Source organism: Taudactylus pleione, unplaced genomic scaffold (genome assembly GCF_031769625.1).
Source record: "Taudactylus pleione unplaced genomic scaffold, aTauple2 ptg000038l, whole genome shotgun sequence".
NCBI classification, from domain to species: domain Eukaryota; kingdom Metazoa; phylum Chordata; class Amphibia; order Anura; family Myobatrachidae; genus Taudactylus; species Taudactylus pleione.
In genome coordinates this window covers 3073814-3100853 of record NW_028284440.1, presented here as the reverse complement: position 1 = coordinate 3100853, position 27040 = coordinate 3073814, and the positions used below count along the sequence as shown (strand labels likewise).

At 42.9% G+C, this 27040-nt stretch overlaps 1 protein-coding gene across 2 annotated transcripts in view; it reads right to left on the bottom strand.

Annotated features, from left to right (window-relative positions):
- Positions 1–27040, bottom strand: part of MYRFL (myelin regulatory factor like) — a 224217-nt gene that overhangs the window by 154420 nt on the left and 42757 nt on the right. For both annotated transcript variants that reach the window (XM_088452465.1, XM_088452466.1), the window contains exons 5-10: positions 21444–21535; positions 20987–21137; positions 18510–18705; positions 15243–15319; positions 9620–9730; positions 9151–9241 (exon numbers count right to left, since the gene is read on the bottom strand). In XM_088452465.1, coding sequence (XP_088308591.1) covers positions 9151–9241; positions 9620–9730; positions 15243–15319; positions 18510–18705; positions 20987–21137; positions 21444–21535 — 718 coding nt within the window. The remainder of the gene's footprint in view (positions 1–9150; positions 9242–9619; positions 9731–15242; positions 15320–18509; positions 18706–20986; positions 21138–21443; positions 21536–27040) is intronic.

The following is a 27040-nucleotide window of genomic DNA, read 5'->3' as shown; positions in this document are numbered from 1 at the left end:
AGTAATCGATTCAAGTATGTTTGCAGAATGAAATAGCAGGCAATCGAAAACTGACAGGGCCACTTGTGCGAGCACTCCATGCAACCAAAGAGGAGACGGACGCTTGCTATTTTGAACGTTCGCTAGCTAGAGGAGGGGTTGGGAGAATATGGGGCGGAAGGTTAGCTACGAGCGAACATGCGAGCAAGCGCTTGAATTTAAATTTTTCCGCTCGTACGGCGGACGAGCGAACGGCCACTTGCGTCTGGGTCTGAATCAGGCCCAGATCTCACTGATCTGTCCATGCATCTGTGTCTTGATGCTTGTAGCATGTATCTCACCGATCCGTGCGTGCATCTATAAATCATTTTTTTTTTTTTAACACAGATGCATGCATAACGCATCTCCCTGATCCATTAATGCATCTTTGTCAAAATGACGTCAGGCATCATGTGGGTCTGAACGTCATATTGTTCAGGCATGAACACTGAACGATATACTGTGGATCGTGTACGAGATTGACAGATCTTACCTACTGTAGGTAAAATCTGAAGATACGATGGACGACTCGCGGTTATCGATTTGCACATGTTATGCACGATCTGTCATTCAGATGCGTAGAAATCTGGCAGATCATGCATAATAGGCACCTTAAGAGGTCACTGTGTAGTGGCAGGATGTACAGATGTGTCCTGCTACATCTTTGCTGCGTACGTGGCAAATCGCTCCATGCATGACACGAGGTGTGCGCCCACGAGCGAATACGTGTACTGTGTTTGCACTTGCGACTCCATAGTATTGCATGGTATGATCGCAGTGCGTGCCATAGCATACCGTAGGGTATGCTGCTGCGGGTAATCGCATGGCGCAATGCGTGCACAAGTTCGTACTTTGTAGCGTGATCAGCAAGAATGTAAGAGGACACATCTGTAGTCAAAATTCAGACAGTCAAAACTTAGAAACCAAAATGTCAATATGGTCAAAAGGTTGAAAACCAAAAGGTTGACAGGGTCTTAAGGTGAAAATATCGACAGTGAAAAAAAAAAAATATTGACAGTCATAATGTCAACAGTTAAAATATAGACACAGTTAAGTTATAGACAAATCATATGGTTGACAACCAAAATGTCTGTCTACATTTTGAATGTCTACATATAGTCCATGTTGACATTTTGGGTGTATAAATATTGTACCTATCGACTAGAAATGAGCGGTTCAGATTCCTTGGAATCCGGACACGCCCAAACTTCCGGGATCCAGGCTGCAGCTCGGATCTCCCTGTCTGCCTCGGATCCCTAACCGAGCCAAAACCACAAGATCGTGCTGTCGGATCTTACGGTTTTGGCTCAGGCGCCAATTTCAAAAGACCCATTGAAATCAATGGGCTGTCCGCTGATTGGCTGAGAAAGCCGTCTGTCACGTCTCTCAGCCAATCAGCGCTTCCCCATAGACTTCAATGGGGCAAACGGAGGCAAAATAGTGGCCGCACTGCAGTGCTGACAATGCTGGAACCCCAGCACTGCTTGACACCGCCAGGAACTCCGCACTGAAGACACCTGCAATTCTGCCACCGCCACCACTTAGAACACTTCCAGCACTCCCACACTGAGGACACCGGTGTCACCCCCAAACTGGCAGCTCCCCCACACAGCTGACACCTCCTGCATGGCCGTCAGTGCCGGCACCCACAGTCACAATAAGTGCACCATTAGTGTATCCAACCTGCACTGTATCCAACCCACACTGTATATCACCTGCACTGTAACCCGCACTGTATCCGACCCACGCTGTATCCAGGCCACACTGTATCCCGCACTGTATGCGACCAGGACTGTATGCAACCAGGACTGTATCCCGCACATACCTGCCGACTTTCAGCTCCCTCCTTCCGAGAGGGAGCTGTTCGGCTTCCATGGCGGGGGGCGTGTTGTGGCAAAAAGGGGGAGTGGCGCTGCCATGATGCAGGTTGGGGGTGGAGCATGGGGCGTGACCGCATCACCATGGCCCGCCCCCTCTTCACAATTTCGAAAGTAATGGCATTGTAAAGCAGAGGGTGGGGTCATGATGATGCGATTCAGCGCAAATCGTGTCACCACGTCCCCTCCCCCCCACTGCAGGGGTTTCTAGTCGGGGGCGGCACCTGATTTTCTGGTGGCTCTCGGCTGAATCGGGAGGGTAGGCAAGTATGATCCCGCACTGTATGCGACCAGGACTGTATGCGACGTGAGCTGTAAACGACCTACACTATATCCAACCCGTACTGTAACCTGCACTGTATTCATCCTGCAGGTACGGAACGCTGTTTTTACGGTTGGGGAGATTTTGGGGAACTGTTTAGCAAAAAGGCTGATTGATCACATTACTAATTTGCAAAACATTTGGAAACAGAAGTAACAGCTGCATATTTGTGCCGCTGCTCTGTTTCTTAGTTTAGCCAGCCAGCCTTTGGCCTATATTGGTGAACAATACTGTGAGGTAGGAACAAAAAAGGCCCCAATTATGTGATTCTAGCTTTTTTTTGTCAAGTTTTGGAAAAAATCCCAAACTAAAACCAGTCTCAGCGTTTTGGCAAAACTAGAACAGGACGACAAATTAGACCCCAAACCAGCAAAAATGGCACGTCGCACATCTCTACAATCGACATTATGGTATCTATGTTTTGAATGTCTAAATTTTGATTGTCTAACAAATGTACCCAACCCATAGTGGCATATGAGCTTACCCAGTTAGATAAAATTATTAACTATGAATCTAACGTTTTTAAAAAATGATCTACTGTATCAATATTGCAGCATTTTTAGACTTCATTCTTTACGCTTACATGTATTTTTTATTTGACATTTCAGGTATGCTGTGACCCCTTAGAATGGTTTATCATTTAGTGCATCTCAGTTTAATATTACTGAAGCTTGTTGCACACCTTTGTGAAAAAAATTAAATACTTTGCTGGTGAGATTTCATATTGTGTGTCTTTTTAACAGTGTTTAAACAGAAATTTTAAAAGAGGAGAGTTACTCAGTGTAACTTAACAATATGTATTTATAGTGTGGTATATTTTTAGGCTTCTGATATATTTGAAGATTGCACCATGTCATCACTAGTATGTGTTGCAATCAAAAGTTAACTGGAAACGAAACAGGTGAGAATATTTGTGCCTTCTGAAGAAAGAGGATGAAAAAAAATGCCATCTGGCCCGAGACAGGTGACAATTTTTCATTTCTGCACTTTCGGCATATTTATATTAACTCTAGTATCATTTCTGAAACGTAGGCTAAATATGGCCTTTAGTAAATTTAAATATAATACATACATCAAACAATATCATTATTTGAAAATTCTTAAGTTTAACACAAAAATATTAAAACCCTCATCACATAAATGTATTACAAAATAAATGTTGAAAATTTGGGCCAAAATAAGTTGTACTGTATCAGAATGGTATGTAACATTATGAACATTTCTGCAAATATTCGGAGCTATTTAATGATTCTAAAAATAAACGCAATTTGCAAATTTCAGTATATTTCTTCTAAATTGAACCTTATTTTGTTCAGTTTGGGTAAGAAGAGCACCAAACCTAACTTGATCAATTTACACCTGAAGGCAACACAAATTGATAGAGTGCAACACTGTACCTCCATCGCCAAAGTTTTAAAATATTTTCTTTAAGAGGTCTGTTGATGATCCTTCGCTATGTAATCCCTAACAGTGTCATTGCTTATCAATACATATTGCTGCAATAAGCAGTGTTTTTTTAAGATCAATTAATTCACGTTCTCCTGCAGACACAGAAGCCGGTCACAGCAAAGAATGAAAAGTAAAGTAATAGCTTAGATCAATGTGGTGGCTCAGGGCTAGATTAATGGGGGGGGGGGCAGGGGTTGTTGTCCTGGGGCCCCAACACACAGATGTGGCCCTGCCAAGAACAGGTGTCCAGCGGCACCTGTTCCCAAACAGAGGCTCTGGAGCCGAAGCTATTCGACAGACTGTATGCAACAGCATAGTCAGTGCTGCTGTATCAGCTTTCTAAGGGGGAGAGGGGCCAGCTTTACACTATCACATAACTCTCCCCACCCCACCCATGCCTCCCCTCCACTGGCCGCATTGGGGGCGGAGCCAATACAGCAAGCCCGAAGCCCATATCCCAGCGAATCACATCATTACATCGTGGGGGGCAGAGCCTAATGAATCGAGAAGGTGCCCGGATCCTTTTGCAACCTGTACCAGCAGCAGCTGCTGCTGCATCAAGTGTAAGTACATATGTGTACTGTTTTAGTGGTGTGTATATGTACTGTATGTATGTAATATTGTGCATATGTGCATACTGTGTATGTATGTGTTAATGTGTATATATGTGTTAGTGTGTGTATACTGTTTGTGTGTATGTGTGAGTGTTTGCCCCTGTCTTCATGTAGCCTGGACAGGGGGCTTCGTGTGGGGCTTTAGGGGGGGAGAGTAAGCTTGGCTCTGTGTGGCTTGGAGGGGGCCCCCACAACTAGGTTGCCCTGGGGCTCCCACAAGCCTTAATCCGGCCCTGCTCAGGGCACTTGAAGGGGTACCACAGGCAAAACCAGCGTTGGCTGCTGCCAATCAAAGTATGTGGACAAAGAGAAGCACAAACCTGTCTACCACCATATAACTGTGCTTCTTGTCATCCTTTTTTGTTTCCTGTTCAATTTACTTCATTTAATAAGTTTACAGTTTCTCAATAAGAAACTTTTGGCCTAGGGGTGCTGTGGAAAAATGCTGATTCTCTGGCGCCGTGATTAAGAAAAGTTTGGGAACCATTGGCTCACACCATTACTTTAATGTAGGGTTCAGACCCAGAATAAGGCAGCCATTGGTCTGCACATGTGCAAGTATTATGCTGTCAGGGAGGGATCCAAAGATCCCTCTCCAGCAAAAGAATTGCAAAAAGGTCGTCTATAGGCAACAATGACATTATCTCCCAGACGCCAGCTCGTAAAAGCTAGACTGTCATACTTGTGTGATTTGTTTGTGGACTCGAGCTGTAATAACTGGTAGGCAAGGGTTGAGGAGTGCGGACAGTGAAACTGGGTGGATTGATGTAGTTTCGACTCATGGAATGATAACTGGTGAAGGAAGACCAGTAGATGGTAAGTGCTGACCCAGTAAGCAACGACACAATGTATGCCACTTTTGTCTTGTCAGTGGGAAAATTTGATTGTTGTAGGGTAAAATGGACATCGCACTGGTTGAGGAAACCCAAGACATAATTGAGGACTTCCATCAAATTTACTTGGAGTGGGCAATTGGAGGTTAGTGACTGAAGTGAATGAAACAGGAGCTGAACTCCTGGAGCTAGATGGTTTAGATGTGTTAGGAGCCTGTAAACCTGAGACATTAATTTGAAGACTATCTTGGTGAGCTGAAATGTCTTGCAGAACCTGGACCAATTGTCACTGAGATGGCTCGAGCCCTTCAAGGCGACCTACAATGTTTTGCAGGATATCTACCCCACTACCATAGCTGTTCGTTGAATCCATTGGGCAAGTGCAAAATGTCACACTAGTTGATTTGTTTGTGGACCCGAGTTGTAGTCACCGGTAGGTGAGGATTCAGGAGTGCGAACAGTGAAGCTGGGAGGCTTAAATTAGTTTCGACTCATGGAATGATAACCGATTGTTGAAGGAAGACCAGTATTTGGGCAGTTGACAGAGACCTAAGTCAGAGGTGTGGAATCAAAAATGCTGGTGGTTTTCTCCACTGACCCCAGCAAGGGGATTTGGGCTTAGCTGCGCCCTACGTGCAGGTCGCGGTCCCGTTTGGGTTTCCATATACTGGGTTGAGACCGAGACAAGGAGGAACACTCTGGATAGGGATTTATATGTCTGGACCGGAATGGGACCGGACTGGATACACAGATATTGAAACAGACTATATACACTGAAATGGGACCGGACTAGATATACCTGAATGGGACCGGACTAGATACACCTGAATGGGACCGGACTAGATACACCTGAATGGGATCGGACTAGATACACCAGAATAGGCCCAGACTAGATACACCAGAATGGAACCAGACATGATTTTTGGAATGGAACCGGATATGATTATCGGAATGGAGCCGGACAGGATTATCGGAATGAAACCGGACAGCAACTGGAGCCAGCAGTGCAGCGAGAATTCTGCAGGAGCTCAAACAGTATCTCACAGCTAGGCTGAAGACAGCAATGCACTGACAACTTGCTAAATACTGGGAACTTCCATAAATACCCCGGGCTAGACAAGGATTGGATAGTGAAGTGAAGTGATGGCAGATTGGGATTCCACTGGCTGTGAGTTAGTCATCTGATTGGAAACAACATGGCTGTGCCCAGCAAATGAAGCTGGTGGGAAAGAACCCACGTGGGACGCTGAAAAAACTGTGACATGGCTGCCCGTGGAGTGAAGCAGGACGCCGTCAGTGGGACAGCGGTGAGCAGCACTCTGCCCTGCTGCCGCCAGTGAGTCAGAACAGCAGGACCCGCTATGGCTGCGGATGATGAATGGGGACACCAAGATCCCCAGCACGCTAGCATATCCTCCTAACTGGCAAGTGACAGGGTCTGACACGGGGTGACATAGACTTTCCAGAACTTGGTAAATTGGCTACTTGCACAGACCCCATAGAAAGCTATGGGGACGGCTTATACGAATGAAAATAGAGGGACAACATCAAACATTAGCTTTGCTCTTTTATTTAGTTGATTGGCTCTTATATCGCACTTTGTACAAGAGAAAGCAGATAACACAGTTAGGAAGGTGGTGCTTGGTGACTATTCCATCACTCTAGGGCATTAAACTTGTGTTACTGGCTTTGAGCTCTTAACTAACAAACTACTATTTATAAAGTGCAGATTCCTAGCAAGTACAAATACATTGCCATTGATAACACAGAAGTGCTTTATCTACCCAAGCCATGCCGAATTCCACTGAGGACATTCTCATTTCCCAATAGGTCACACCCTCTTAGGGTGCCAAAAACTATTCTGTACAATACAAGTCATGACTTTAGGTAGGTATATTTGTGTGATTATATGTATTCATTTGCACACCTGTAAGGAACCTTCTATAGGCAACTCTGTAAAAAAAAAAAATAGCAATGTATTGAAAGTTATCCTACTTCTAGATACACTATTCTTCATGAGAAGAGCATATAACATTATAATGCCCCAGGGCTGACAATTTTTCATTATCATTTATTAAATGGTAATTTAATTTTGACATCTGTGTCCTATTTATTTCAAAGTTAAAATGACAGCTCCTACACACATATAAAAGTAAATATATATAAATAAGATACTCTGCTCTAGCAATCCGTTCTCTGGGCCTGATTCAGCATGGATCGCTATTTTGCTTATATGCACATAGCACAGTTGCTAATATCAGCGGTGATATGCTAATGTTTGCATTCGCATTGCGACCGCAGCTTAACATAAGGATGCCCACTTCCCTTTACCCACATCCGTATACTTGGGAAACATAGCAAAACAATCGGTAACATCGGACCCATACCCACAGTTACGGTAGGTCAGACCTGACTCAGGAATTGCTTACAGCAGCACACGATATGCGGCCTTAGGCTGTGTTTGGTATTGCAGTGGCTAATTTAAGCACGCCCCTGCAATGCCGTCCCAATGCACTAGCACACCTACGTTCGCCCGACCACCCTCCCATCACCACCTGCAAACTACACCTCCCGTCAATCACTCTTAGATGGGTCTGCATATTTTCTGCGATCACAGTCCTGATTGCAATAGCTAGTTTGCACACTGTGATGCGTACTCATGCACAGTACGCAACAATCGGCCAATTACGTGCATATAAACTGCGATCCTTGCTGAATCAGGCCCTCTCTCTGAACTTTGAGAAAGTGATAAAAAGCCTATGTTTAAGGAGTCAATATTCACTTTAATAAAACAGCTAATTAATCATGTCAGCAGATGGGATCCCAGATTCAAACACAGCTGCCAATTTATTCCACATAGACACTCACCCCAGATGTGCCTAACCTCATCCTACTTCCATTTTAACATCTTTGATCTCTCAAAAGTCTTTGTAATTCAAGGCTAAAATAGGATTATTGTAATCCAATGTATTGCTTCTGCTGTCATCTGTAAACCATTGTGAAATATCTTGATGACATCCAAATGTCAGTGATGGCAATTCACATGTGTTGATATGACAGACTCCATCTGACGGGTATCACACATGCACTCACTTATTTACTAAATACACATAGACATACTGTACTATTAGTTACGATTATAATTGTTGTTTACCTACATTACCACTCTTATAAAATATATTCCAGTGACTAAAGGATAATTATATTGCCTTTTATAACTTCTGCTCAGCCCACTGTGAACACAGCACTGAGGCAGCCTTATTTAGGGACCATTGGGCCTGATTCAGAGATGTGTACAATGCAGATATTTACACAGTTGAGCATCTATCAGCTGACTGCACATGTGTCTGTGCATGCGCTAAGGTACCTTAGCAATGCCGCTAGCTGTGAGGATTTCTTTGCAAAGTCATTAACATTTCAGGGCCATTTGGGGGTGGTTACGGGGATCGGCGTAAGAAATGCAGGCATGTTGCGATTGTCTTGGACAACAACTGCGATCCCGTTTGCAGATAAAGTGGTTCTGACATCTCAGTTCAGACGGCCATTCTAGGACTACTCAGATGGCCTGTGATGGAATGATCTGCGATGGTGGCTGCGTATGTGTACGCAGTTGCTTGGATTTGCGATGTCCTTGGTGGACGACTAAATACATATCACGTTGTCTGCGGCATTTGCATATTTTTGCACAGCAGCTGCGTGCAGGATAACAGCTGGGATTGCATTAGCGTACATCTCTAGATCAGGCCCATTTGTCTATATGTAAAATGCATGTGTAGTGTATACAGTTGTTGTTTTTTTTTCAAAGAAGATTGAAAAAAAACGTCAAAAACTCTGTATTTTGCCAATTTTTCCTGTCATCAATTTGCGTTGAACGTACATCCTTCACAGATATCAATAATACCAAAGACTGGCTTCGTTAGCATTGTATATACAGACGGTATAAACAGCTTTTAAAACAATGAAAATGGTTGAGTGCCCTAAGTGTAACAGGCGTTTGTACTGTATATGGCAGAATATATAAAGAAATGCAGACATACCCTTACAATGATCCTTTCAGAGACATGTGCCACTACCAGAGAGGACTCGTCCTTATTCTCAGCATACAGACCAACCACCAACATGAAATACCTACACAGATGACAACCAGAACAGATCAGATCTAGTACATGTACAAACAGTATCTGATTAACAGGGGGGAACCCACACAGCGTCCACTCTAGGCAAATCTCACAAAATAGATAAAACAGAGCTACAGTATAAAGGAAACAAACTAACATCTTTGAACCAAAAGACTATGAAAAAAACAGCAGCAGTAGCTACATATTGTATGCACAACAAATGCCATTAGAACGTTGGAAGTAGTAATGAAATGTTTCACAAGGTTGCAGAATGAATGTGGATTAGTATTATTGACAACTATTGGGTAATTATATTTATTTTTCAGTGAACTAAACACTAAATGAATAAATCAACCAGTTAAGCACACCTAATAATAATACACAGTACCTCTGATCGGGATTTGGTTTTCCTTTTTTCCTCATGTTATTTGCAGTAGTTTCACTAAAATGTAACCTTCCCAGTGTTACTTTAGTGACCTGGTCTGGGGGCAAATGTAGCCTAGAAAAGAGAAAAAATTAAAAATGTCAGTAATTTGCAATTCCCATGACCAGGACACTGCAATAACCAAATCACAGCTCCCCTATTAAAGTGCTGATTTCTAAAGCTAGGTACACATCTGTTTAATTCTACTAACGCTCCAACCAACTTTATGATTTTCTCAGTGATGAAATGCTCTTGAGAACATCCGATATGTAGTGTATACACTAGTGATTTATCATTCTGACCCGAGCAAATACACGTCTGCAAAATGTGATTCACTGAAAATTGTATGCAATTCTCTGGCTGATTCCAAAGGTATTTGGTGTGCTGATTTAAAAAATAACTGATTTTTCACAAAATGCATGTGAAAATATTGTAGCCCACTCATGTGTATTCTGTGAAATGTTCATTTTATTGCCATAAGTTAAAAAGTATTCTGATTTGACAGTATTTATAAGTTCTTATACTGCCATTCAAAGATTTGTTTGGTGCTTTTTGTTCTATACACTGCTTGTAGTTCTTCTCTCTGCAGCATCCAGCAGTAGTCTACTATAATGTTGACCTTCCATCTTTCCTAGTATAGTGGTTCCATCTCCTTTGTGTCTTGGTGAAATCTCTTCACAAACGGCTCCAAGTTTTTTAGTAAAGAATTCCAAATGATCGTTCAGAAAGTGCACTTTCAATCTCATCAAACCTAATGCTTTATAGGTTTCTAGCATGTTTTTGCTTATTGTTGGGATCTTCGAAGTTCCCCAAGAAATTATTTACAACTTCCTTAAAAGTATTCCAAGCCTCTTTTTCAACAGTTTCCATTTTTTTTAAAAACTCATTGTTTGTTAGGCATTTTCAAATGTCTGGTATGACAAAATTATTTCTTTTAATTAGATTTGGTATCCGACAGTCCCAGAATCTTTTTACACAGATACTTAAAACACTCTACTTTTGGAAAAGCAAACGGCTTCATAAGTCCTATTTGGATATGAAGAGGGGGTAGGATGGCTTTTTTGGGGATCAACTAAACTTTCCCAGATAACATTTTTGTGTCCAGGTTTTAAATTAGCCCTGCCTTTATTTTCTCGATCCACTGTCCCATTCACACAAAAACCATGAGTACTTTGTGTATCCTTCTTGCTGTTCAAGGAGCCTGGACACTGCTTTGTTCACCGCATATCACCATCTGTGATCCTTGTAGTTGAGCTTCATAAGAACGAAGGCTACATTTTCACAAGTTTCTTTTAAGTGCACAGTATGATCAACTGGCACTGAAACATACCTGCTGCCATTGTGTAACACTAATTTGAGATGAGTCAATAAAGAACCTCCACTCATTCATGTTGTATTCAATGTTGATTTCTTGCATCAATCCAATATCATCATTACAAAACAATATCTTCAGAGAAGTATGGGATTAAATATTTTTCTCTATTTTTATACCACATAAAAGCGCTGTACAGCCACCCCCTGCCACACTATTCCTTCTTTTTGTTCAAAATAATCCTTTTACAATAACTATGTAAAATTATTCTAAATTCTGATAAAAAGGGACTAAAATTAAAATAAAAGGTTTATATGTAAGATCAGAAAAATTTAATTTCATTTTGTGGAAAAATGGTACGTGATGGAATTTTGTTTTGTATTTTCATTGAAATCTGCACCCAAAATTTTATGGAAAGTGTGAACATTTTAACATGTGTTATCTTTCCTAAAGCTTATAACAAAGTTAATAATTTTAAATGAACTATGGGCAGAAATCTCAGATGACCTGAAATGCATACACACTAATAGACCAGTCCAGCCAAAAGCCTATCTGAGCAGCTCCACCTCCCAGAGCACTGCTCGGCCAGCACGGAGAGAGACGTTGCGGGTGCTGCGAGGCGTGGCAAAGCCTTTATTCCGTCCGTCTGCATGCACGCACAGAGGGATGTTGGGGTTCTGTGCGTATGACCTTGGTTATAGTGCTCGTTATAGTTGGTGTAATGTTTATGTATGTGCAGACCACACCCGCTCCGTGTGATGTAAAATGGGGGCAGGGCCCCAATCGCCAGTGATTACTTTAATTTTAGAAGTGTCATCCACTCCTTTGTACATTACAAACATGTAATTTTAGTGTTCAGCCAGTAGAAAAGCAGTGTTACTGTCAGAGCACAGTCGTTACTACCACTGACATTACAAATATTGTATTATACCAGCTGAGTAGAGGTACTGAATGTACTACAGAGGGGACACAGGTACAGTATATGTAGTGTTCTGTCCTTGTACATAGAGTAATCTGATGTATTATCCCTTTGCTCAGTAAGGTTTTTGGAATTCTAGCATCTCTTGCTTAAAATAAACAAACTGCTGCAATAGTGCAAAGAAAACACATGAAACTGCAGCACCTGCTTTTATTAATTATATTCAGTATCCACAAGTGCCTGGCCAAACTACAGTCTAGTCTCTCTCCTTCGCTTCACCTCTACAAGTCGTAAGAAGCTTGTATACACAGGCCTCTCCACCTTTACCTCAGCCAACTCCCTCTATGACCCCATCCAATCCAGCTTTTGCCCTTTCCACTTAACAGAAACAGCCCTGTCGCTAATCACTAATGATCTTCTCTCTGCCAAATTCAAGTGTCAATTCCTTGTCGTCATCTTTTTTGACCTCTCCGAAGCTTTTGACACAATTAACCAAGCACTTCTCCTCCGCTCTCTACACTCACTCGGACTCAGTGACATAGGGCCCGATTCAGAGCTGGACGCAGTGTTGTTTTCGGTCGCAAGCAGATGATGTTTTAAGTCTGTGCATACATCATGCTCACACTGCACATGTGCTGCGATGGTCTTGCAACGACGGTCGTACTACAGATTAGGATGCAGAGTGATTGACAGACAGCGTCCATTTAGGGGAGATATCGGGTGTGTGGCGACTCATATACAGGCACATCATGACAGTTTCTTGGGCGTGTCACGACTACGTCTTGTTAAGTAGTGGTTCTGGCCCTGGTCGTTTTTCATCAGATTGTCCGATTCCTCTTTCCCCACATATAAGACAATCAAGGCTCACTCTTAGTCCCCCTACACTTTTCACTCTGTATGTTCTCACTTGGTGAATTCCTCAGCTCCTTCTGTTTTCAGTAACATCTTTATGCTGATGACACCCACATTTTACTGTTCCCTGACATCTGACTTTCCTGCCTCTCATGCATTTCAAACTGTCTATCAACCATTTATCCTCCTAGATATCTGAATGGTTTTTAAGCTTACTACGTCCAAGACTGAGCTCATTGTCTTATAGCCTTCTTGTGTCAGCATTCTTCCCCATATCTCTATCACCATGAACACCACCACTATCTCCTCAGTCCTTCAAGATCATTGCCTGTGTGTCACCCTTGAATCTGCTCTCTCATTCACTTCCCACATTCAGTTACTTACTCACTTCTGCTAACTCCATCTCCTGAACATGACCACAATTTGACTTTTCCTCTCCCTTGACGCTAACAAAACACTTGTTGTTCCCATATCATCTCTCGTATTGACTACTGCAACCTTCTTCTCTCAGGTCGTTCCCTCAACCACTTTTCCTCTTTAGTCTATCTTTAATGTTGCTGATAGACTGATCTTTCTTTCCATCCACTCTGTCTCCACTCTCCATCGGTTCCCCATCCTCCCTAAAATCCTCCCTAAAATCCTCCACCTACAAAGCACTTTTACTCTCCTCCTCCTCTTACATCTCCAATCTCATTTCCCTCCAAACCCCCTCCAGCCAGTAACAGCCTCCTCTCCTTCCTACTAATTACCACCTTCTACTCCCAGCTCCAAGACTTCTCCCGAACTGTCCCTAAATTATGGAACACTCTTCCTTGTTCTATCCAACTCTTCCCCAACATCCAAAGCTTCAAATGCTTTCTCAAAACTTGCTTCTTCACATTAGCCTATCAGATCTCTGCCTGATCTATTTATTTCACCCCCATACCTAACTCCTGATACTCCCCAATACCCCCACTCCTTCCTTTTCCCTTTTAGAATGTAAGCTCCTAAAAGCAGTGCCCTCCTTCCTCTTATACACACTAACTCAGCCAGCAGGTACCTGCTATCATTTTGCCTAAATTCATAATTATGTAACTATGTTATTCTATTACTTTGTTACCATATTTGCTCAGCAGAAATTTGTTGTGCGTTATAAGAAAGAAAACTGATACTACTACTACTACTACTAATAATGATGATGATGATGATGATGATGAATAGAATTCATAGAAGCAGGTGCTGCATTTCCAGACGTTTAATCTTTTACCCTCATGAAAAGCATTAACCACTGTTCTCAGTTGCCTGAGATGTCCTCAAACATTTAGGAGTGCTCTACCAACCCGACCTCGCCCCCAGTGTCATTCATTATAACACTGCTGTTTTGGAGTAGTACTGTCTTCCAAACCCTTCATACCGCCTGGGATGCAAAGCAAACCACACAGTTAATTTGAGCAAAGTAGACTGAATTTAAAACTAAAATATCAAAACTATAAAGAAATCCTTTTCGAGTAAAATATTCTTCTTAAAAAAAAATTTCAGACAGGTCCTTATATCTTTATGCACAAGAAGTAATTCTTTACAAAGTTGGTACAAACTGACTGATCGCCTGATTCAGAGCCGGACACTCTTTCAGGGCACTCGCTCTGAATCAGTGCCCGCCTATTGTATTTTTAGAGCGGCCCCCTGGCCACTCGCATAGCTGTGGGTGACCACCAACAGCTAGTGCGAGCAGCCAGGTCGCGATGGTCAAGACCATCGCGATCATCGGACTTGCGACGAGACCCTTGTGGTAGGGTCTCGTTGCCGCTAGTCCCAGTGGACTTCTGGCTCTTACAGAGCAAGAAGTCCACCCACTGACATCACTTGTGATGTCAGTGGGGCCGGCCCCAGACGGCCCCAGTGGGGCCGGCCCCAGACGGTAGGCGTTCCCATGGAAACGCCTACATCTGGGCAGCCACGCCCCCGACCCGTCCACCAAACGGGGCGTGCTGTCACTCAACATCGACAGTATGCCCCCTTTGGTACGAGACCCGGAGCGACGGTTTGCCCGTCGCTATCCGGGTCTCGCACATGCGCACAACGGAGCCGCCTCCGTCGTGCGCATGCGCACTGGGAAAACATCGACCCGCTTGCGATCGCTTAGCGCTCGCGAGCAGGTCTGAATCAGGCCCTGATTTCCATGAGCTAAGTATATGTGTGGTTTCAACAGAGTTGTTTAACCTAAATTTCATAATCTGTTGACAATAGCAAATCAACAATTATTATTAGAGCTTTACAAAAAGCTATTATTTCCACATGCTTATTAAGTTGTCATTTGTAAATGTCGGACTCCTACACATTTGATTTACCAATTAAAACAAAGAAATTGGTAGTGATAAACAAACAAAAAGTCAGTGTATTTCATGAATAATACATGATTTTAATCTTACATCTGCTAGGAGGAAAGTATATATCCATAATAACATAACACACCAACCATTTAGAGATGCAGCTGTATGAGAGAGAGGGTGATGAGAAAGACTTACGTAACAAGGCTGAAAGGTCTCTTGCTGCGATCAGATTGAGACTGCTCAATGGTGATTGTCTGGTTCATAGATTCTACCTAAACATAAAAACAAATGTTTCCTGTTCTGTGCTGTATTATAGTAATACAAAGCATTACACTTTCACAGCAACAACAATTGTAACACTATACAGAGAATGATGTGAGCAGCAAAAACGTGTAATATGCAGAGTAACATAGTATTCAATAAAGAAAAATGAAAGGGTATGGAGCATTAGATTTTAAAACTTGCTGGTAAGAGTCTATTTCCACCTGTGATTGTTAGGCAGCTGTATGAATATATGCAGTCGTTAATAGAGACCCAACTAGATGTCTTATGGTCAGGGTCTGTCTGTATGCTGACAGTTCAAGACACTACTAACTCCCCCACATTCTTGTGCTGAAATGAATGCCCATATCATGGCAGATCTTCAGAGGAACCTGCATTGTTAAAAGGCAAAATATATTAGCAGGGGCCATACAGAACTTTCCCAGTAGGGCGTTGGCTGCCGGGGGCCACTTAATCCATTTGATTGTTTCTTTCTGAATTTTAAAAAGGATTTTTATTCTGGTGGGTGGGAAGGGGGTGGGGCTGATGCAGCAGAGCCTAGGGTTGGCCATCAGACCATTGATAATGAAGATTCCCTCGCTGTCACTCACAGTGCTTTTCCCTAGGATCCCAGAGAAGTCTTGACATACAGTAGGGCCATTGGGTTTAAGTCCAGGATCTGTACGTGCAAGTACGCTCGCAGTGCCCCTAAGCCACAGCATGATTGACATGCTGTGGCCGTTTAGGGGCGGGAAGTGGGCGGGGATGGCCAAAGTTTCTGAAAATGGGGGCGTCACCCCATTTTCTGGGAGTGCAGATTCTGTGTCTTCCTATGCAGCTTCACTGGTCTCAGCTGAGCAGTTCCGTTGCCCATTCTGAGTAAGCTTACTTACTCAGATGGGTGATAACTGTGGCCATAATGACCGATGGTTGCAATGGTAATCCGATGCTGCATCTTCAGATGCAGCATTCCGATCTGCGTTGCTGTCAGGGGTTGTAATTTGTCCTCTGTCCTCAGATGCCTCCTACAGCTTTAGAATATTTATGCTGCTGCGTCCAAAGACCTCCAACTACTGCTCTTCGTTTAACACCAGGGAGACCAAAATATATTTTGTGCACTTCATAACAGTTGACTTAAGGTGCCCATCCACTAGAAGTTTAAATTGAGTGATTGAATGATAACGATATCATTATCGTACAATCGTTTGCAAAAATGTCTAAAACGACCAACGATGCGTGCTCCTGCTGGTCGTTTAGACATCTATCATCGGGCAAACATGCTGGACAACGTGACGATAACATCAGGTTCAGCATGTTTGCAGATGATTGATGTGCCTACACTGAACGACTGCTCATTCAGTGTAGGCACATCACAGACTGACAAACGACTGCACGATTACAATGTCGTAATCGTGCAGTCTTTTGCCTGTCTTCTAGTGGATGTGCAGCATGACACTTGTTAAGTGCCCCACCCAACTGAAATGATTGCCCACCCTAGGCAAAGACTAATTGTGTGGAAACCCTGCCTACTTTTGTGTTGGCCCCACCTACAGTTGATTATTGGCCCCACCGACATGAGGCCACTTTTTGCTTTTTTTCCAGGGGCCACTTAAACCACTTAACTGCTGCAGTCATATGAGATGCATCCAGCTGGGCTTTCTCTGACATGGTCAAAACTCATTCACAGTCATATCCCAAGAGACCATGCTGTTCACCTCTATCCCCCAGTTTATAAAAAGGAAATCCGTTTTGCACATGCCCATTTTGTGCGGTAGGTCCTCTCTGATGCCTCTATTGTGCCATCAGATCCCTATATGTGCCCCTTATGTGCTATCACACCCTTCCAAGTGCCTCTTATTTGCAATTAAATCACTCCAGGTGATCCTTATTTGCCATCAGACCCCTCAAAGTACCCCATTATGAACCATCAGACCCCTTTAGATGCCCCTTAAGTGCCATCAGTCCATTTCACATGCCCCTTATGTGCAATCAGACTCATCCACGTGCTGCCATAATTCTTGATCACATAGTATTCCAGTCTGATAATTACTCCACTTATTCCCAGAATGATTGCTTTATCTAATGAAACACCCTCTGCACTCAAGTAGGGCATGTGCATTTAGTGGTTATTTAGCTGCCTATTATTTTAGGCTATAGAACCACTTACCTTTGAAGATCACCACAAACTCTTTGACATTACTGTTGCTATCCAGCAATTGGCCCTATCTCACAGTGTGGTCCCAAAACAAGCACCATGGCCAATAATGATGTGATAAACTCAATGGGACTATAGGGTATGTTGGGAAAATGCAGTAAAATGATGGCAGCTATTTTCCTTGTGTGATTTTCTTGTGATTACTCAAACAGGCACCAGTGTAAGTCTGAACTGATCCAGCTACTTGCCCTGAGTGGTGGAAATCAGCATCATGAACAAAATAGGTGGCTCACGACATGGATTGAAGAGCAGACTCATGATATAAGGAGTTGCAGACTTAGGGCTTGGTTCACAGGTGGACACTAATTGCGTCACTGCTGCATCTTAGTACACAGCAGATCTAAAGAAGCTATGCAAATGTTGAAGTCACCATCTTTTGTACAGAGACGCCCACTGCCAGATTCTCAGATCCGCTGCTTGTGTACAAATACGCACCATCAGACCTCTCAGCAACTCTATGGTTACTCTGAATGTCTGTCGCTACTAAGCCGCCGGGGCCAGTACAGCTGTATACGAAGATGCAGTCGCTGCTGTAGCATGCCCACAAAACAGTCACGCACACCTGTGTTTTTCTAGCCACCCCTCATTACCTCCCACAAATCACAACTGTCTGTCAATCACTAAGTCACACTACGACCGCTGTCACAAGACCATTGCAGCACATGAGCCATGCATTGAGATGCTGGCAAAGCAGACAAAACTCTGGTCAACTATGAAATTATCGGAATTGCGTCCACCTCTGAATCAGGCCCTTAACAATTACTTACACCTCTAACATACAATAACATTTATTTAAACAATAAAACAAACAGTCTATTGTATACTTTAGCGTGTGCCTGTAACGTCACTTCTTGCAACAAGTAATATATTGTATTATATTTATATATATTTTCTTTCCCTACTGTACAGCACAGCAATAATATATTAACACTTTATAAATAGAACATACAAAGAATACACATATTTAGAATTGTATCGCAGCTTACCTTTACCCCAAAAACTTTCAAATAAAAGTTTTTAATAGGAATCAGACCCAGCTGTGTTTTGATATATTTGGGGTTCCCAAGAACTCTGATATGAATGGTGACCTGGAAATGGTTCTTTTTCTGGCATACATAGGCTTCATCTATTGTTGAAAAGTTAAATCCTTTATCTGTGATTACTTGGTACCCCATGGCAGGACTGCAAGAGGGAACATTCTGATTAATAAGATACCGAAGTACTTGAAGAAGACATGATAATATTGCAAGCCTAGAACTATGTCGTGATTAATTTGTTTAGACTATTATTTTTGTAAACACCTTTATTCGCTTGCAGAACAATTTGGATACCCAATTGAAAATTAGAGCATATAGAATAAAAATATTGCAGAGTATATACATTTCTTGTACTTTGACTGATTTAGTGTTTTTGTACTTGCTAGGCAGCTGGGATGCAGCATCTCCTCGGCTGCAATCACGCCTGGCCCCACGGGGAATTCTGATCCCAGACGGGGGTTAGTAGCCGGACGCTGGGTCTATGTGCAATGCTGCAGCTGCTCTCAATCTTAACAGTTGGGGGCTGGTTCCTCTGCCTGCATTCCATTGTTAAAAGGCAGTCAGCCACACAGATTATTGCCAGTGATAGCTATACCTTGTTGTAACCAGTTGCCCCTGTTCCTGTCACTCTGTGTCTTGAAATATGCTACTGCCTGCATTCCACACTGTGAAGTGGTCCTGGTTATTCTAGCTTGTACTGGGTTTGTCTATAACCTTGTCTTTGCATTTATTATCTATAGCTGTTCAGTCTCTGTGCAACCTCAAGTCCATTCTCCACTGCTGCATTTACCACCTGCAGGCTACTCCAGCATTAGCCCTGCTCAGTGGATGTGACTGTTACAGCACTAATTGCCTTTGTTGCTTCTGTCCAGCCCTGCGATTTACCTCTGTGGCCTTCTACCATTGCTTACTATCTGAGATCCTAATTCTGCCTCAGTTATTGTCCTATATCCACCATTCAGTTTATCCTGTGATTTCCTGTTAAGTATATAAGCCCCTACTGTCCGGAAGGTTAAGACCTGGCGGCATCCTAAATGCCAATGAGTGCATCTAACTCTAAGGGAACAATGGGCAGTTGTTATAGGCAGAAGTCTTTCCTAGTGTGACTCTATTGGTCTTTTATAAATTATTCAAGAGCCATATGCACATCACAAGGTAAGTATTAAATATCCACTTTGGCCAATGTCCCCTCATTTGGATTAGTCACCCACTACAATACATCTGTTAATTTAAGCTCTGCCCCTGTTTGAAAGGATTGTTGTGGAATGGAAATTAGTGTTCATTGACTGTATGAATAGGGGAAGAATTAAATTTACAGAATTAAGTGTTTAAGAAAAACTTTGTTTTTTCATTTAAATTATTCTATTTCACACAATAACATGTCCATACATATGGATTTGACTTAATATAGTTTGCTAGTATTAGAGGAGTGAAACTTGTGTGACTCAATGGAAAATTAAAGCAATTTAAGTGAATTCTAGCAAGTATATAAAAGCAGCCTAAGAGTACTCCCACCTGTGAAAACCTTCAATAGCTAAGTAAAAAGAGGGGTGATGATTCTCTGGGTGCTTCACATGTGATGGTGATAAAGAGGCCTATTCATCATAACAGATGGGCCTGTTACACATATGTAAATACTTGTTTCTACATGTTTTTTGTAACGGGCCCATTCATTATTAGGGGCCTGATAGGGCCATCTAATATTCAGCAAATACCGAAAACTGAAAGTTTTCAGAGTTTGTTTGTGGGAACCAATGTCATCTTATTTTCTATGGGAAGGAGGTCCGCTTGAGCAATACTGAATTGTTTCGGTACTTAACTAACCACCACGACGAGTTGAATACTTAATTATCGAGTACCTCAAAGAGATAGGAATTGAAATGAATCTAAAAAAATCTCTTATCTGAAGAATCTGGATGATGAGGCTCCTTTAGTGCATCTTGTGAACCCAGGGAGTCGCCACCCCTCTTTCACATTGCAGGAGCAATACTTAAAATGTAAGCTTTAATTCTAATACAGTGTACTGTAGTAATGAGTGATGAGTTTCTGTGTGGCATATAATATTTAGGGATGTGCAGGCTCGGGTTAGTTCAGATTTTCCCGCCAAATTCAGATTTTTCCCGCCAAAAATCGGGTCTCAGAAAGAGGCAAAATGTCATCTTTCATATCTTTCATGGACAAACATCATCTTTCTTGGACTTTTGTCTAGGAATGATGATGTTTGTCCATGAAAGATGGTCGTTTTGCCTCTTTCTGAGACCCGATATTTGGCGGGAAAAATCCAAACTTGGCAGGAAAATCCGAACTAATCTGACCCTGCACATCCCTAATAATAATGAAATATGGTATGTCTGTCACAAATGTCATTATTTGCTCTTTGCTATGTGTAAGGCTCGTTATGGTGAAGAAGTTTGTGATATACTTACATTTGCTCAGAAAGGGTATTATACAGGCTGCTCCAGTGTGATGTCTGGTAAGGTTTCCACGTTAATGATTGATAACATTTGTCCATAGAAGACACTGTCTGCCCATCACTTTCATATCCATGTATATCCATGATACAATCTACTGGTGATGCTACAATGAAACCAACAGTCTTCATGCATGTAAAGCGCCCAGAGAATTATCATGCAGTCTTATATGAATTTAAGTTGTAACTAATAAGATATGCATAACAGACAAATGGGCAATTTAAGGTCAAACTTGTTTATAAAAGAATATAGCTGCATAGACCTCAATATATTTAGCTTATTCCCCGATTGCTCTCTATGAGAATCAGCATGTAGAGTTCAATAGGGAACAACTTTATCGGCTATGTTCAATTTGATTTGAAAGTGTGAGAATTCCCATTTGCCTTATACATGTAACACATCACATAATTACTTTGTCTTGTATCTCTATTCCAAGTCTGTGGCCATTTCTCACTTTCTTCCAAATGTGAATATTTCCTTTTCTTTGATGGAGAAAATGAAGTCCTGTAATAAAGTTGTCCAGATGTTAATTGAGAAAGGAGATGAACGATTTGTTAATCATACATGGGAATAAAGTGGAAAAATGGCAGAAGATTTCTTTCATTTGTCATTGTACTGTACTTATAGGGGTATGTGTAATAAGTTGCGAGTTCTGTGATGCAGCGCGATTCTCGGCTGTAGATTTAATGCGCCAATAATTTAACAAGCAAAACCATCCTGGTTTATCTTTTAAATTTGTGCTGCTTTAATTCTACAGCTGAGATAGACAGCTCTTCTCAGTACTCGCAGCCTTTTACATTTATCCCATAGTGTAATTTAGTAAGTTCACAGCCAGATTACAAGTATGCTATTGCCCCTAAAGTTAAATATGTCCTATAACTGAAAATGATGGTGACAGCTGTAGGCAGTATGGTGGATTCCTTTCCTGTGCTAAACTAACGGGGCGTTCAGAGACATTCCATGAAATATATTGCACCTGAGCCCAACCATCATTTAAATGTATTATATATGACACTACAAGGGAAAAAGTTCTTTAAGTTAGTTCAATTGCACAGAGCAGAGTTATTTTTACCAGACATTTAAGGGCTGGAAATGAGTTCTGTAGTGGGAAGCCCAGTGCTTGACAGGTCAGTCCCTATTATTTATATTGTACTGTCTACATTATCTATATTGTATATTTAATTTTTTTTAAATAACTATTGTTCATGATTTTGCACAGCCCTGTGGAATATGCTGCCTGCACAGTGTAATGACAAACTTATTTACTTTTATTGTGTGGTTTTATGTAAGTATTCCAGTGCCATCTAGTGGGGGAGCTAGAGTTTGTCACACAGAATTTATTGAAGGTCTGTATGTTCAAGAATGAACGTTCCTATAGTAAACCACATTTTTTTTTCCATCTAAAAAACAAATTAAGAATTTTAGCATGGACCCAATGTATGAAGCCATAATATATATCTATAAATAGTAAGTAACAGTCACTCCTCCACATACAGATAAATGAGGAACCGGCACTCATTTTAAACTATATTCATTGAAATTTATCAGACATTGTACATCATTGTAGCTTTCATCAGGGATAATTTAACCCTGATGGTTAGTTCACATGGACCACCACTAACCTCCATTGCTTCTAATGAAAACTGTACCTAGTTAAAATGGACGTTTCAGGACATAGGAATGTAATGAATATTTAATACATTTCACTGAATATACTTTGAAGTGAGTGCCAGTTCTTGGTTGTTTAATTATCTCCATGTGGAGAGCGGACAGTTATTTATCAATATTGTATGGACTCGTGCACCACAACTGCGTTCATACTGCATCTGATTTGAGTGCTGCACGCTTTCTTTTGTGACACAAAGCTGTAGACGGAGAGCTTATATACTGTAGATCATGAAAAACTTAGAAAACAGATTAGAGAATGTTATACTATTTAATACATGTTTTGTGAACACTGTAGTGATGACATCAGAACTTTTTGTTTACCTATTATCTACTGTAGCAATATAGAGAGGGGTGGCTCAGGGGGCGGACTACTAGAGGCGTGCTCTGCACTCAGGGGCGTATCTACCCAATGGCCAGGATGGCACTCGCCAGGGGCGCCGGCCGAGGGGGGCACCATCAGGGGTTGCCACCCGCGGCCAGGGGGTAGAATCAAGACAGGGCCGCCAGGGCTGCAGTTCTGGGTACTCCCCTGGTTCCTAGATGTCAAGTCCGGGCAGCCGGCATCGCTTGCCAGCAGCTGCCTGGTACATAGAATGAATAAAGCTCTTTTTTTTAAACAAGGCGCGACTGACGTCATGTGCGCCTCGTCGCTGCTGCACTGAGGAGGCACCGAGCCACAGACTGAAGTTGGTTAAGTATTTGTGGGTTGCGGGGGGGCGGTGGCTGGATGCGGGGGGCCAGGGACTGGAGCAGGGGGCTGGATCCAGGGGGCCAGGGACTGGAGCCCCGCATTACAGGCAGGCAATATACTATATGCCAATTACATTTATTACAATATCAGAAAGGGGAAATTATATATATTAAAAAAAAAAAAAAAGTATAGTAGTGGCTGTAACATCAGGGAATAAATGGCCATACTGACATGAAACTGACAAGCCTTAGCTTTCAGCCTGCCCCCATGAAGGGTTGTTGTAACCTGCTTCTGTTGGGGATGTACACATATAACACCACAATGTCGACCATTATGACATCAACATTGTTGAAATGTCAATATCGACCATGGAGAGACTGAAGGGGGATGGCTTGGGAGAGAGAAGGGAGTGGCTGGGGAGACAGGAGGGGGATGACTGGGGAGACAGAAGTGGGATGGTGGGGCTGGAGAGACATGAGAGGGATGGCTGGGGGGACAGGAGGGGGGTGGTGGGGGTGGGGAGACAAAAAGGGCGCTGCCTGAAGAAACAAAAGGGGGTGCTGGCTGATAAAACATGGTGGTTGGTTGGGGATACAGAAGGAGGGCTGACTGTATAGACGTTACAAGTACAGAGTGTAATTATTCAGAAAATATGGGGGGGAGGGGGGGTGCCAGTCCATTACTTTGCCACTCGATACGAGTGACCAGCGCCATGCCTTGCACTATGTATAGTTAAGCTTAAATTGAGATATGATGATGGGGCAAAGGAAATTTTCACCTTGGACTCCACTTGATCCAGAACCGGCTTAGAATATACTGTAGGTTAACGTAATTTGTGTACAATAGCAGTTTGTAATAAAAGTGAAAAATCAGAGCCCAATCATATGGGAATCGGTATGTTATACCACCGGACCTAAGCCCGGCACACGAAATACCGATGCCGGAAGGCCGGCAGATGGAGATTATGACAGGTTAAGTATTAACACTATCCCTCCCCCTCTCCCTCCCCCTAACCTTCCCTTAGTGGTGCCTAGCCCTAACCTCCCCTTAGTGCCTAAGGCTAACCTCCCCCCAGGGGTGCCCGCCGGCATCCTGACTACATCCCATCATATGATGGCAGGACTATGAGCATGTCACTTCCTGAGTCATCCTCAACAGTTGCTAGAGCGGATTCCTCTTTCAGATTTCAGTGACTGAGTGGTCACCTGTGTAGTGTCCAGTGAAAGGGCCCTCACTACATGACAGGGAGCTGGTTTGGGGTACTCACATCCTGTATAAATGGTACAGTCAATTGCCACATCTGGAGGCTATAATGGGAACCATATGGGAGCAATAGTGTGAGGGATGAAATAGGGTCATGGTGCTTACAGTGTATTTGGGGGGGATGTAGTTAGCAGACCGGCGGACGGGATGCCGCCGGTCTAAATCCCGACTGTGCAAGCCTGACATGAGACTTAAGATAGGCATCGAAATACTGACGCCCATCTTAATCCCGATGCCAGAATCTAGACACACGCCATCCCAAATGAGGCAAAGGCAAGCCGAGGTGTCTTAGCTGTTAGCCGCAGGGGGGGCTGTTAGGTTTAGGCAGCATAGCGGGGTTAGGTTTAGGTTTTGGGAGGGGGGGTTTAGGGTTAGTAACCCCTAGGGGGGTTAGGGTTAGGTACCACTGGGGGGGTTAGGGTTAGGCATTAAGGGGGGAGAGTTAGGTTTAGGCATAAGGGGGGAGGGTTAGGGTTAGGCTACATGAAGGGAGGGTTAGGCTTAGGGGGAGAAGGGGGAGGGTTACTATACTTACCCAAACCCTGTCGGGATACCGTCCATCGGATGCTGCTGTCAGTATCTTGACAGGAGGCATCCAGACTACTGGTATTACATACCCATTCCATTTGGGGGATGGGGGATATAGACAACTAAAATTACCACTGTAATCCATAATTTACAAAACCAGCTATCTAATGGGGGACTTTCTACTAATGAGATTCTTGAAGGCATGGTATAATGCGTATTGGGGTGTTCAATTTGCTTTAATGATATTAGTGATTTCAATGTTTCCCTTATTATTTTACTATGTGGAAATATCCAATTGTGGGTGCATATGGAGCACTACTGTATGAACATATAAAGCGCTACAGTAGAGACGTATAGAGCACTATTGAGGGGGCATATTATTAACTCTTTAGCACTACTGTAGGGGGACATGTGGAACTACTGGGGGTATATGAGGCACTACTGTGGGTAAATATGGAGAGCTACTGTAGGGGAATATAGAGCACAACTGTGGGGGCATATTATTAACTCTGGTACACTACTGAAGTAGAGGTGGAGACAGATAGGGGTGACACAGATGGGGTAGACAATGAGCATGGAGCAGTGGGTTAGGATAAGAGCTGGAAAGCTTTGATGAATAAGTGGGTCTTAAAAGCCCATTTGAAGTGTCGTAGAGAGTTGGGGAGTCTGATAGGAATTGAGAAAATTCCAGGTAGGGAGCAGCACGGGAAAATCTTGTAGATGGGAGTAAGTAATCAGTTGGCAGGAAAGGCGGCAATCATTTGTGGAGCGAAGAGGGCAGACAGGAGTGTGAAGTGAGAGTAGGTCAGAGATATAAATGGGGAAGGACTGGGTGAGAGCTGGGTGTCTTACTGTGGATATGGAGCACTACTCTGGGGCATATGCAGCACTTCTGTGGGGGCAATATAGGGCTATACTGGGGACATATTGAGAATTACTGTGTGGGCATGTACAGGGGCTCTGCTATCAAGCCAAGGGAGCCTTTCTTTCCTGAGCGGGATCTTTATATGTTTTACAAGGTAAATAAAATTAATCGTAGAAATGAAGACAAAGGCAAGGAAATTACAATAACTGTACAATGGATGAACATTTTACGCATATTGACCAAAATACATAATCATAGATTTATTTGCGTAGTTACGATTATCTAATTTATTAGCTACACCTACACACGCTCTCTCTTGCAGCTAATCAGGGGCATCTTTAGAGAGGAGGAGGCCCGTGTGCATCCCTGTCATGGGCCCCCTCCTTTCACTTTGGCGGCCAGCAGCCGACTGAGCAGCAGTTGGCCGGCCGGCCACCGCAGAATCAATAGACTCTGGGTACTAGAGTGTGCCCGGAGTCTATTGCGCATGCCAGGGAAATGGCATGGCACCATTTTCTCGGCGATTTCCTCACAGCACATGTGCAAAACACCAGAAAAATGGTGGCAGCAGACATTTTCCGGCGTTTGAGCAGCACTGGGAGACTTGACGTGGGACCTCAGAGAGGAAAGTTTTACATAATATGGGTGCAGGGTGTGTGGTGCGGGCCCCCCTGGACCAGGGGGCCCATGTGCATTCCACACCCTGCACCCATTATAGATACGCCCCTGCAATTAATCATATATGTGGCAGCAAGTCAGTGCACAAAAGCATGCAGATATGGTCCAGAGGCTCAGTTGCTGTACAGCTCAAACAACAGAATGGGAAAGAATTGTAATCTAAGTTACATTGACCGTGGAATATTTGTTTTGTCAGATGGGGTAGTTTTAGTATCTCAGAAACTACTGATCTCCTGGGATTTATATGCACAAAAGTCTCTAGAGTTTACGAAACAAAAGCATCCAGTGAGTGGAAGTTCTGTGGGCAAAAGTGCTT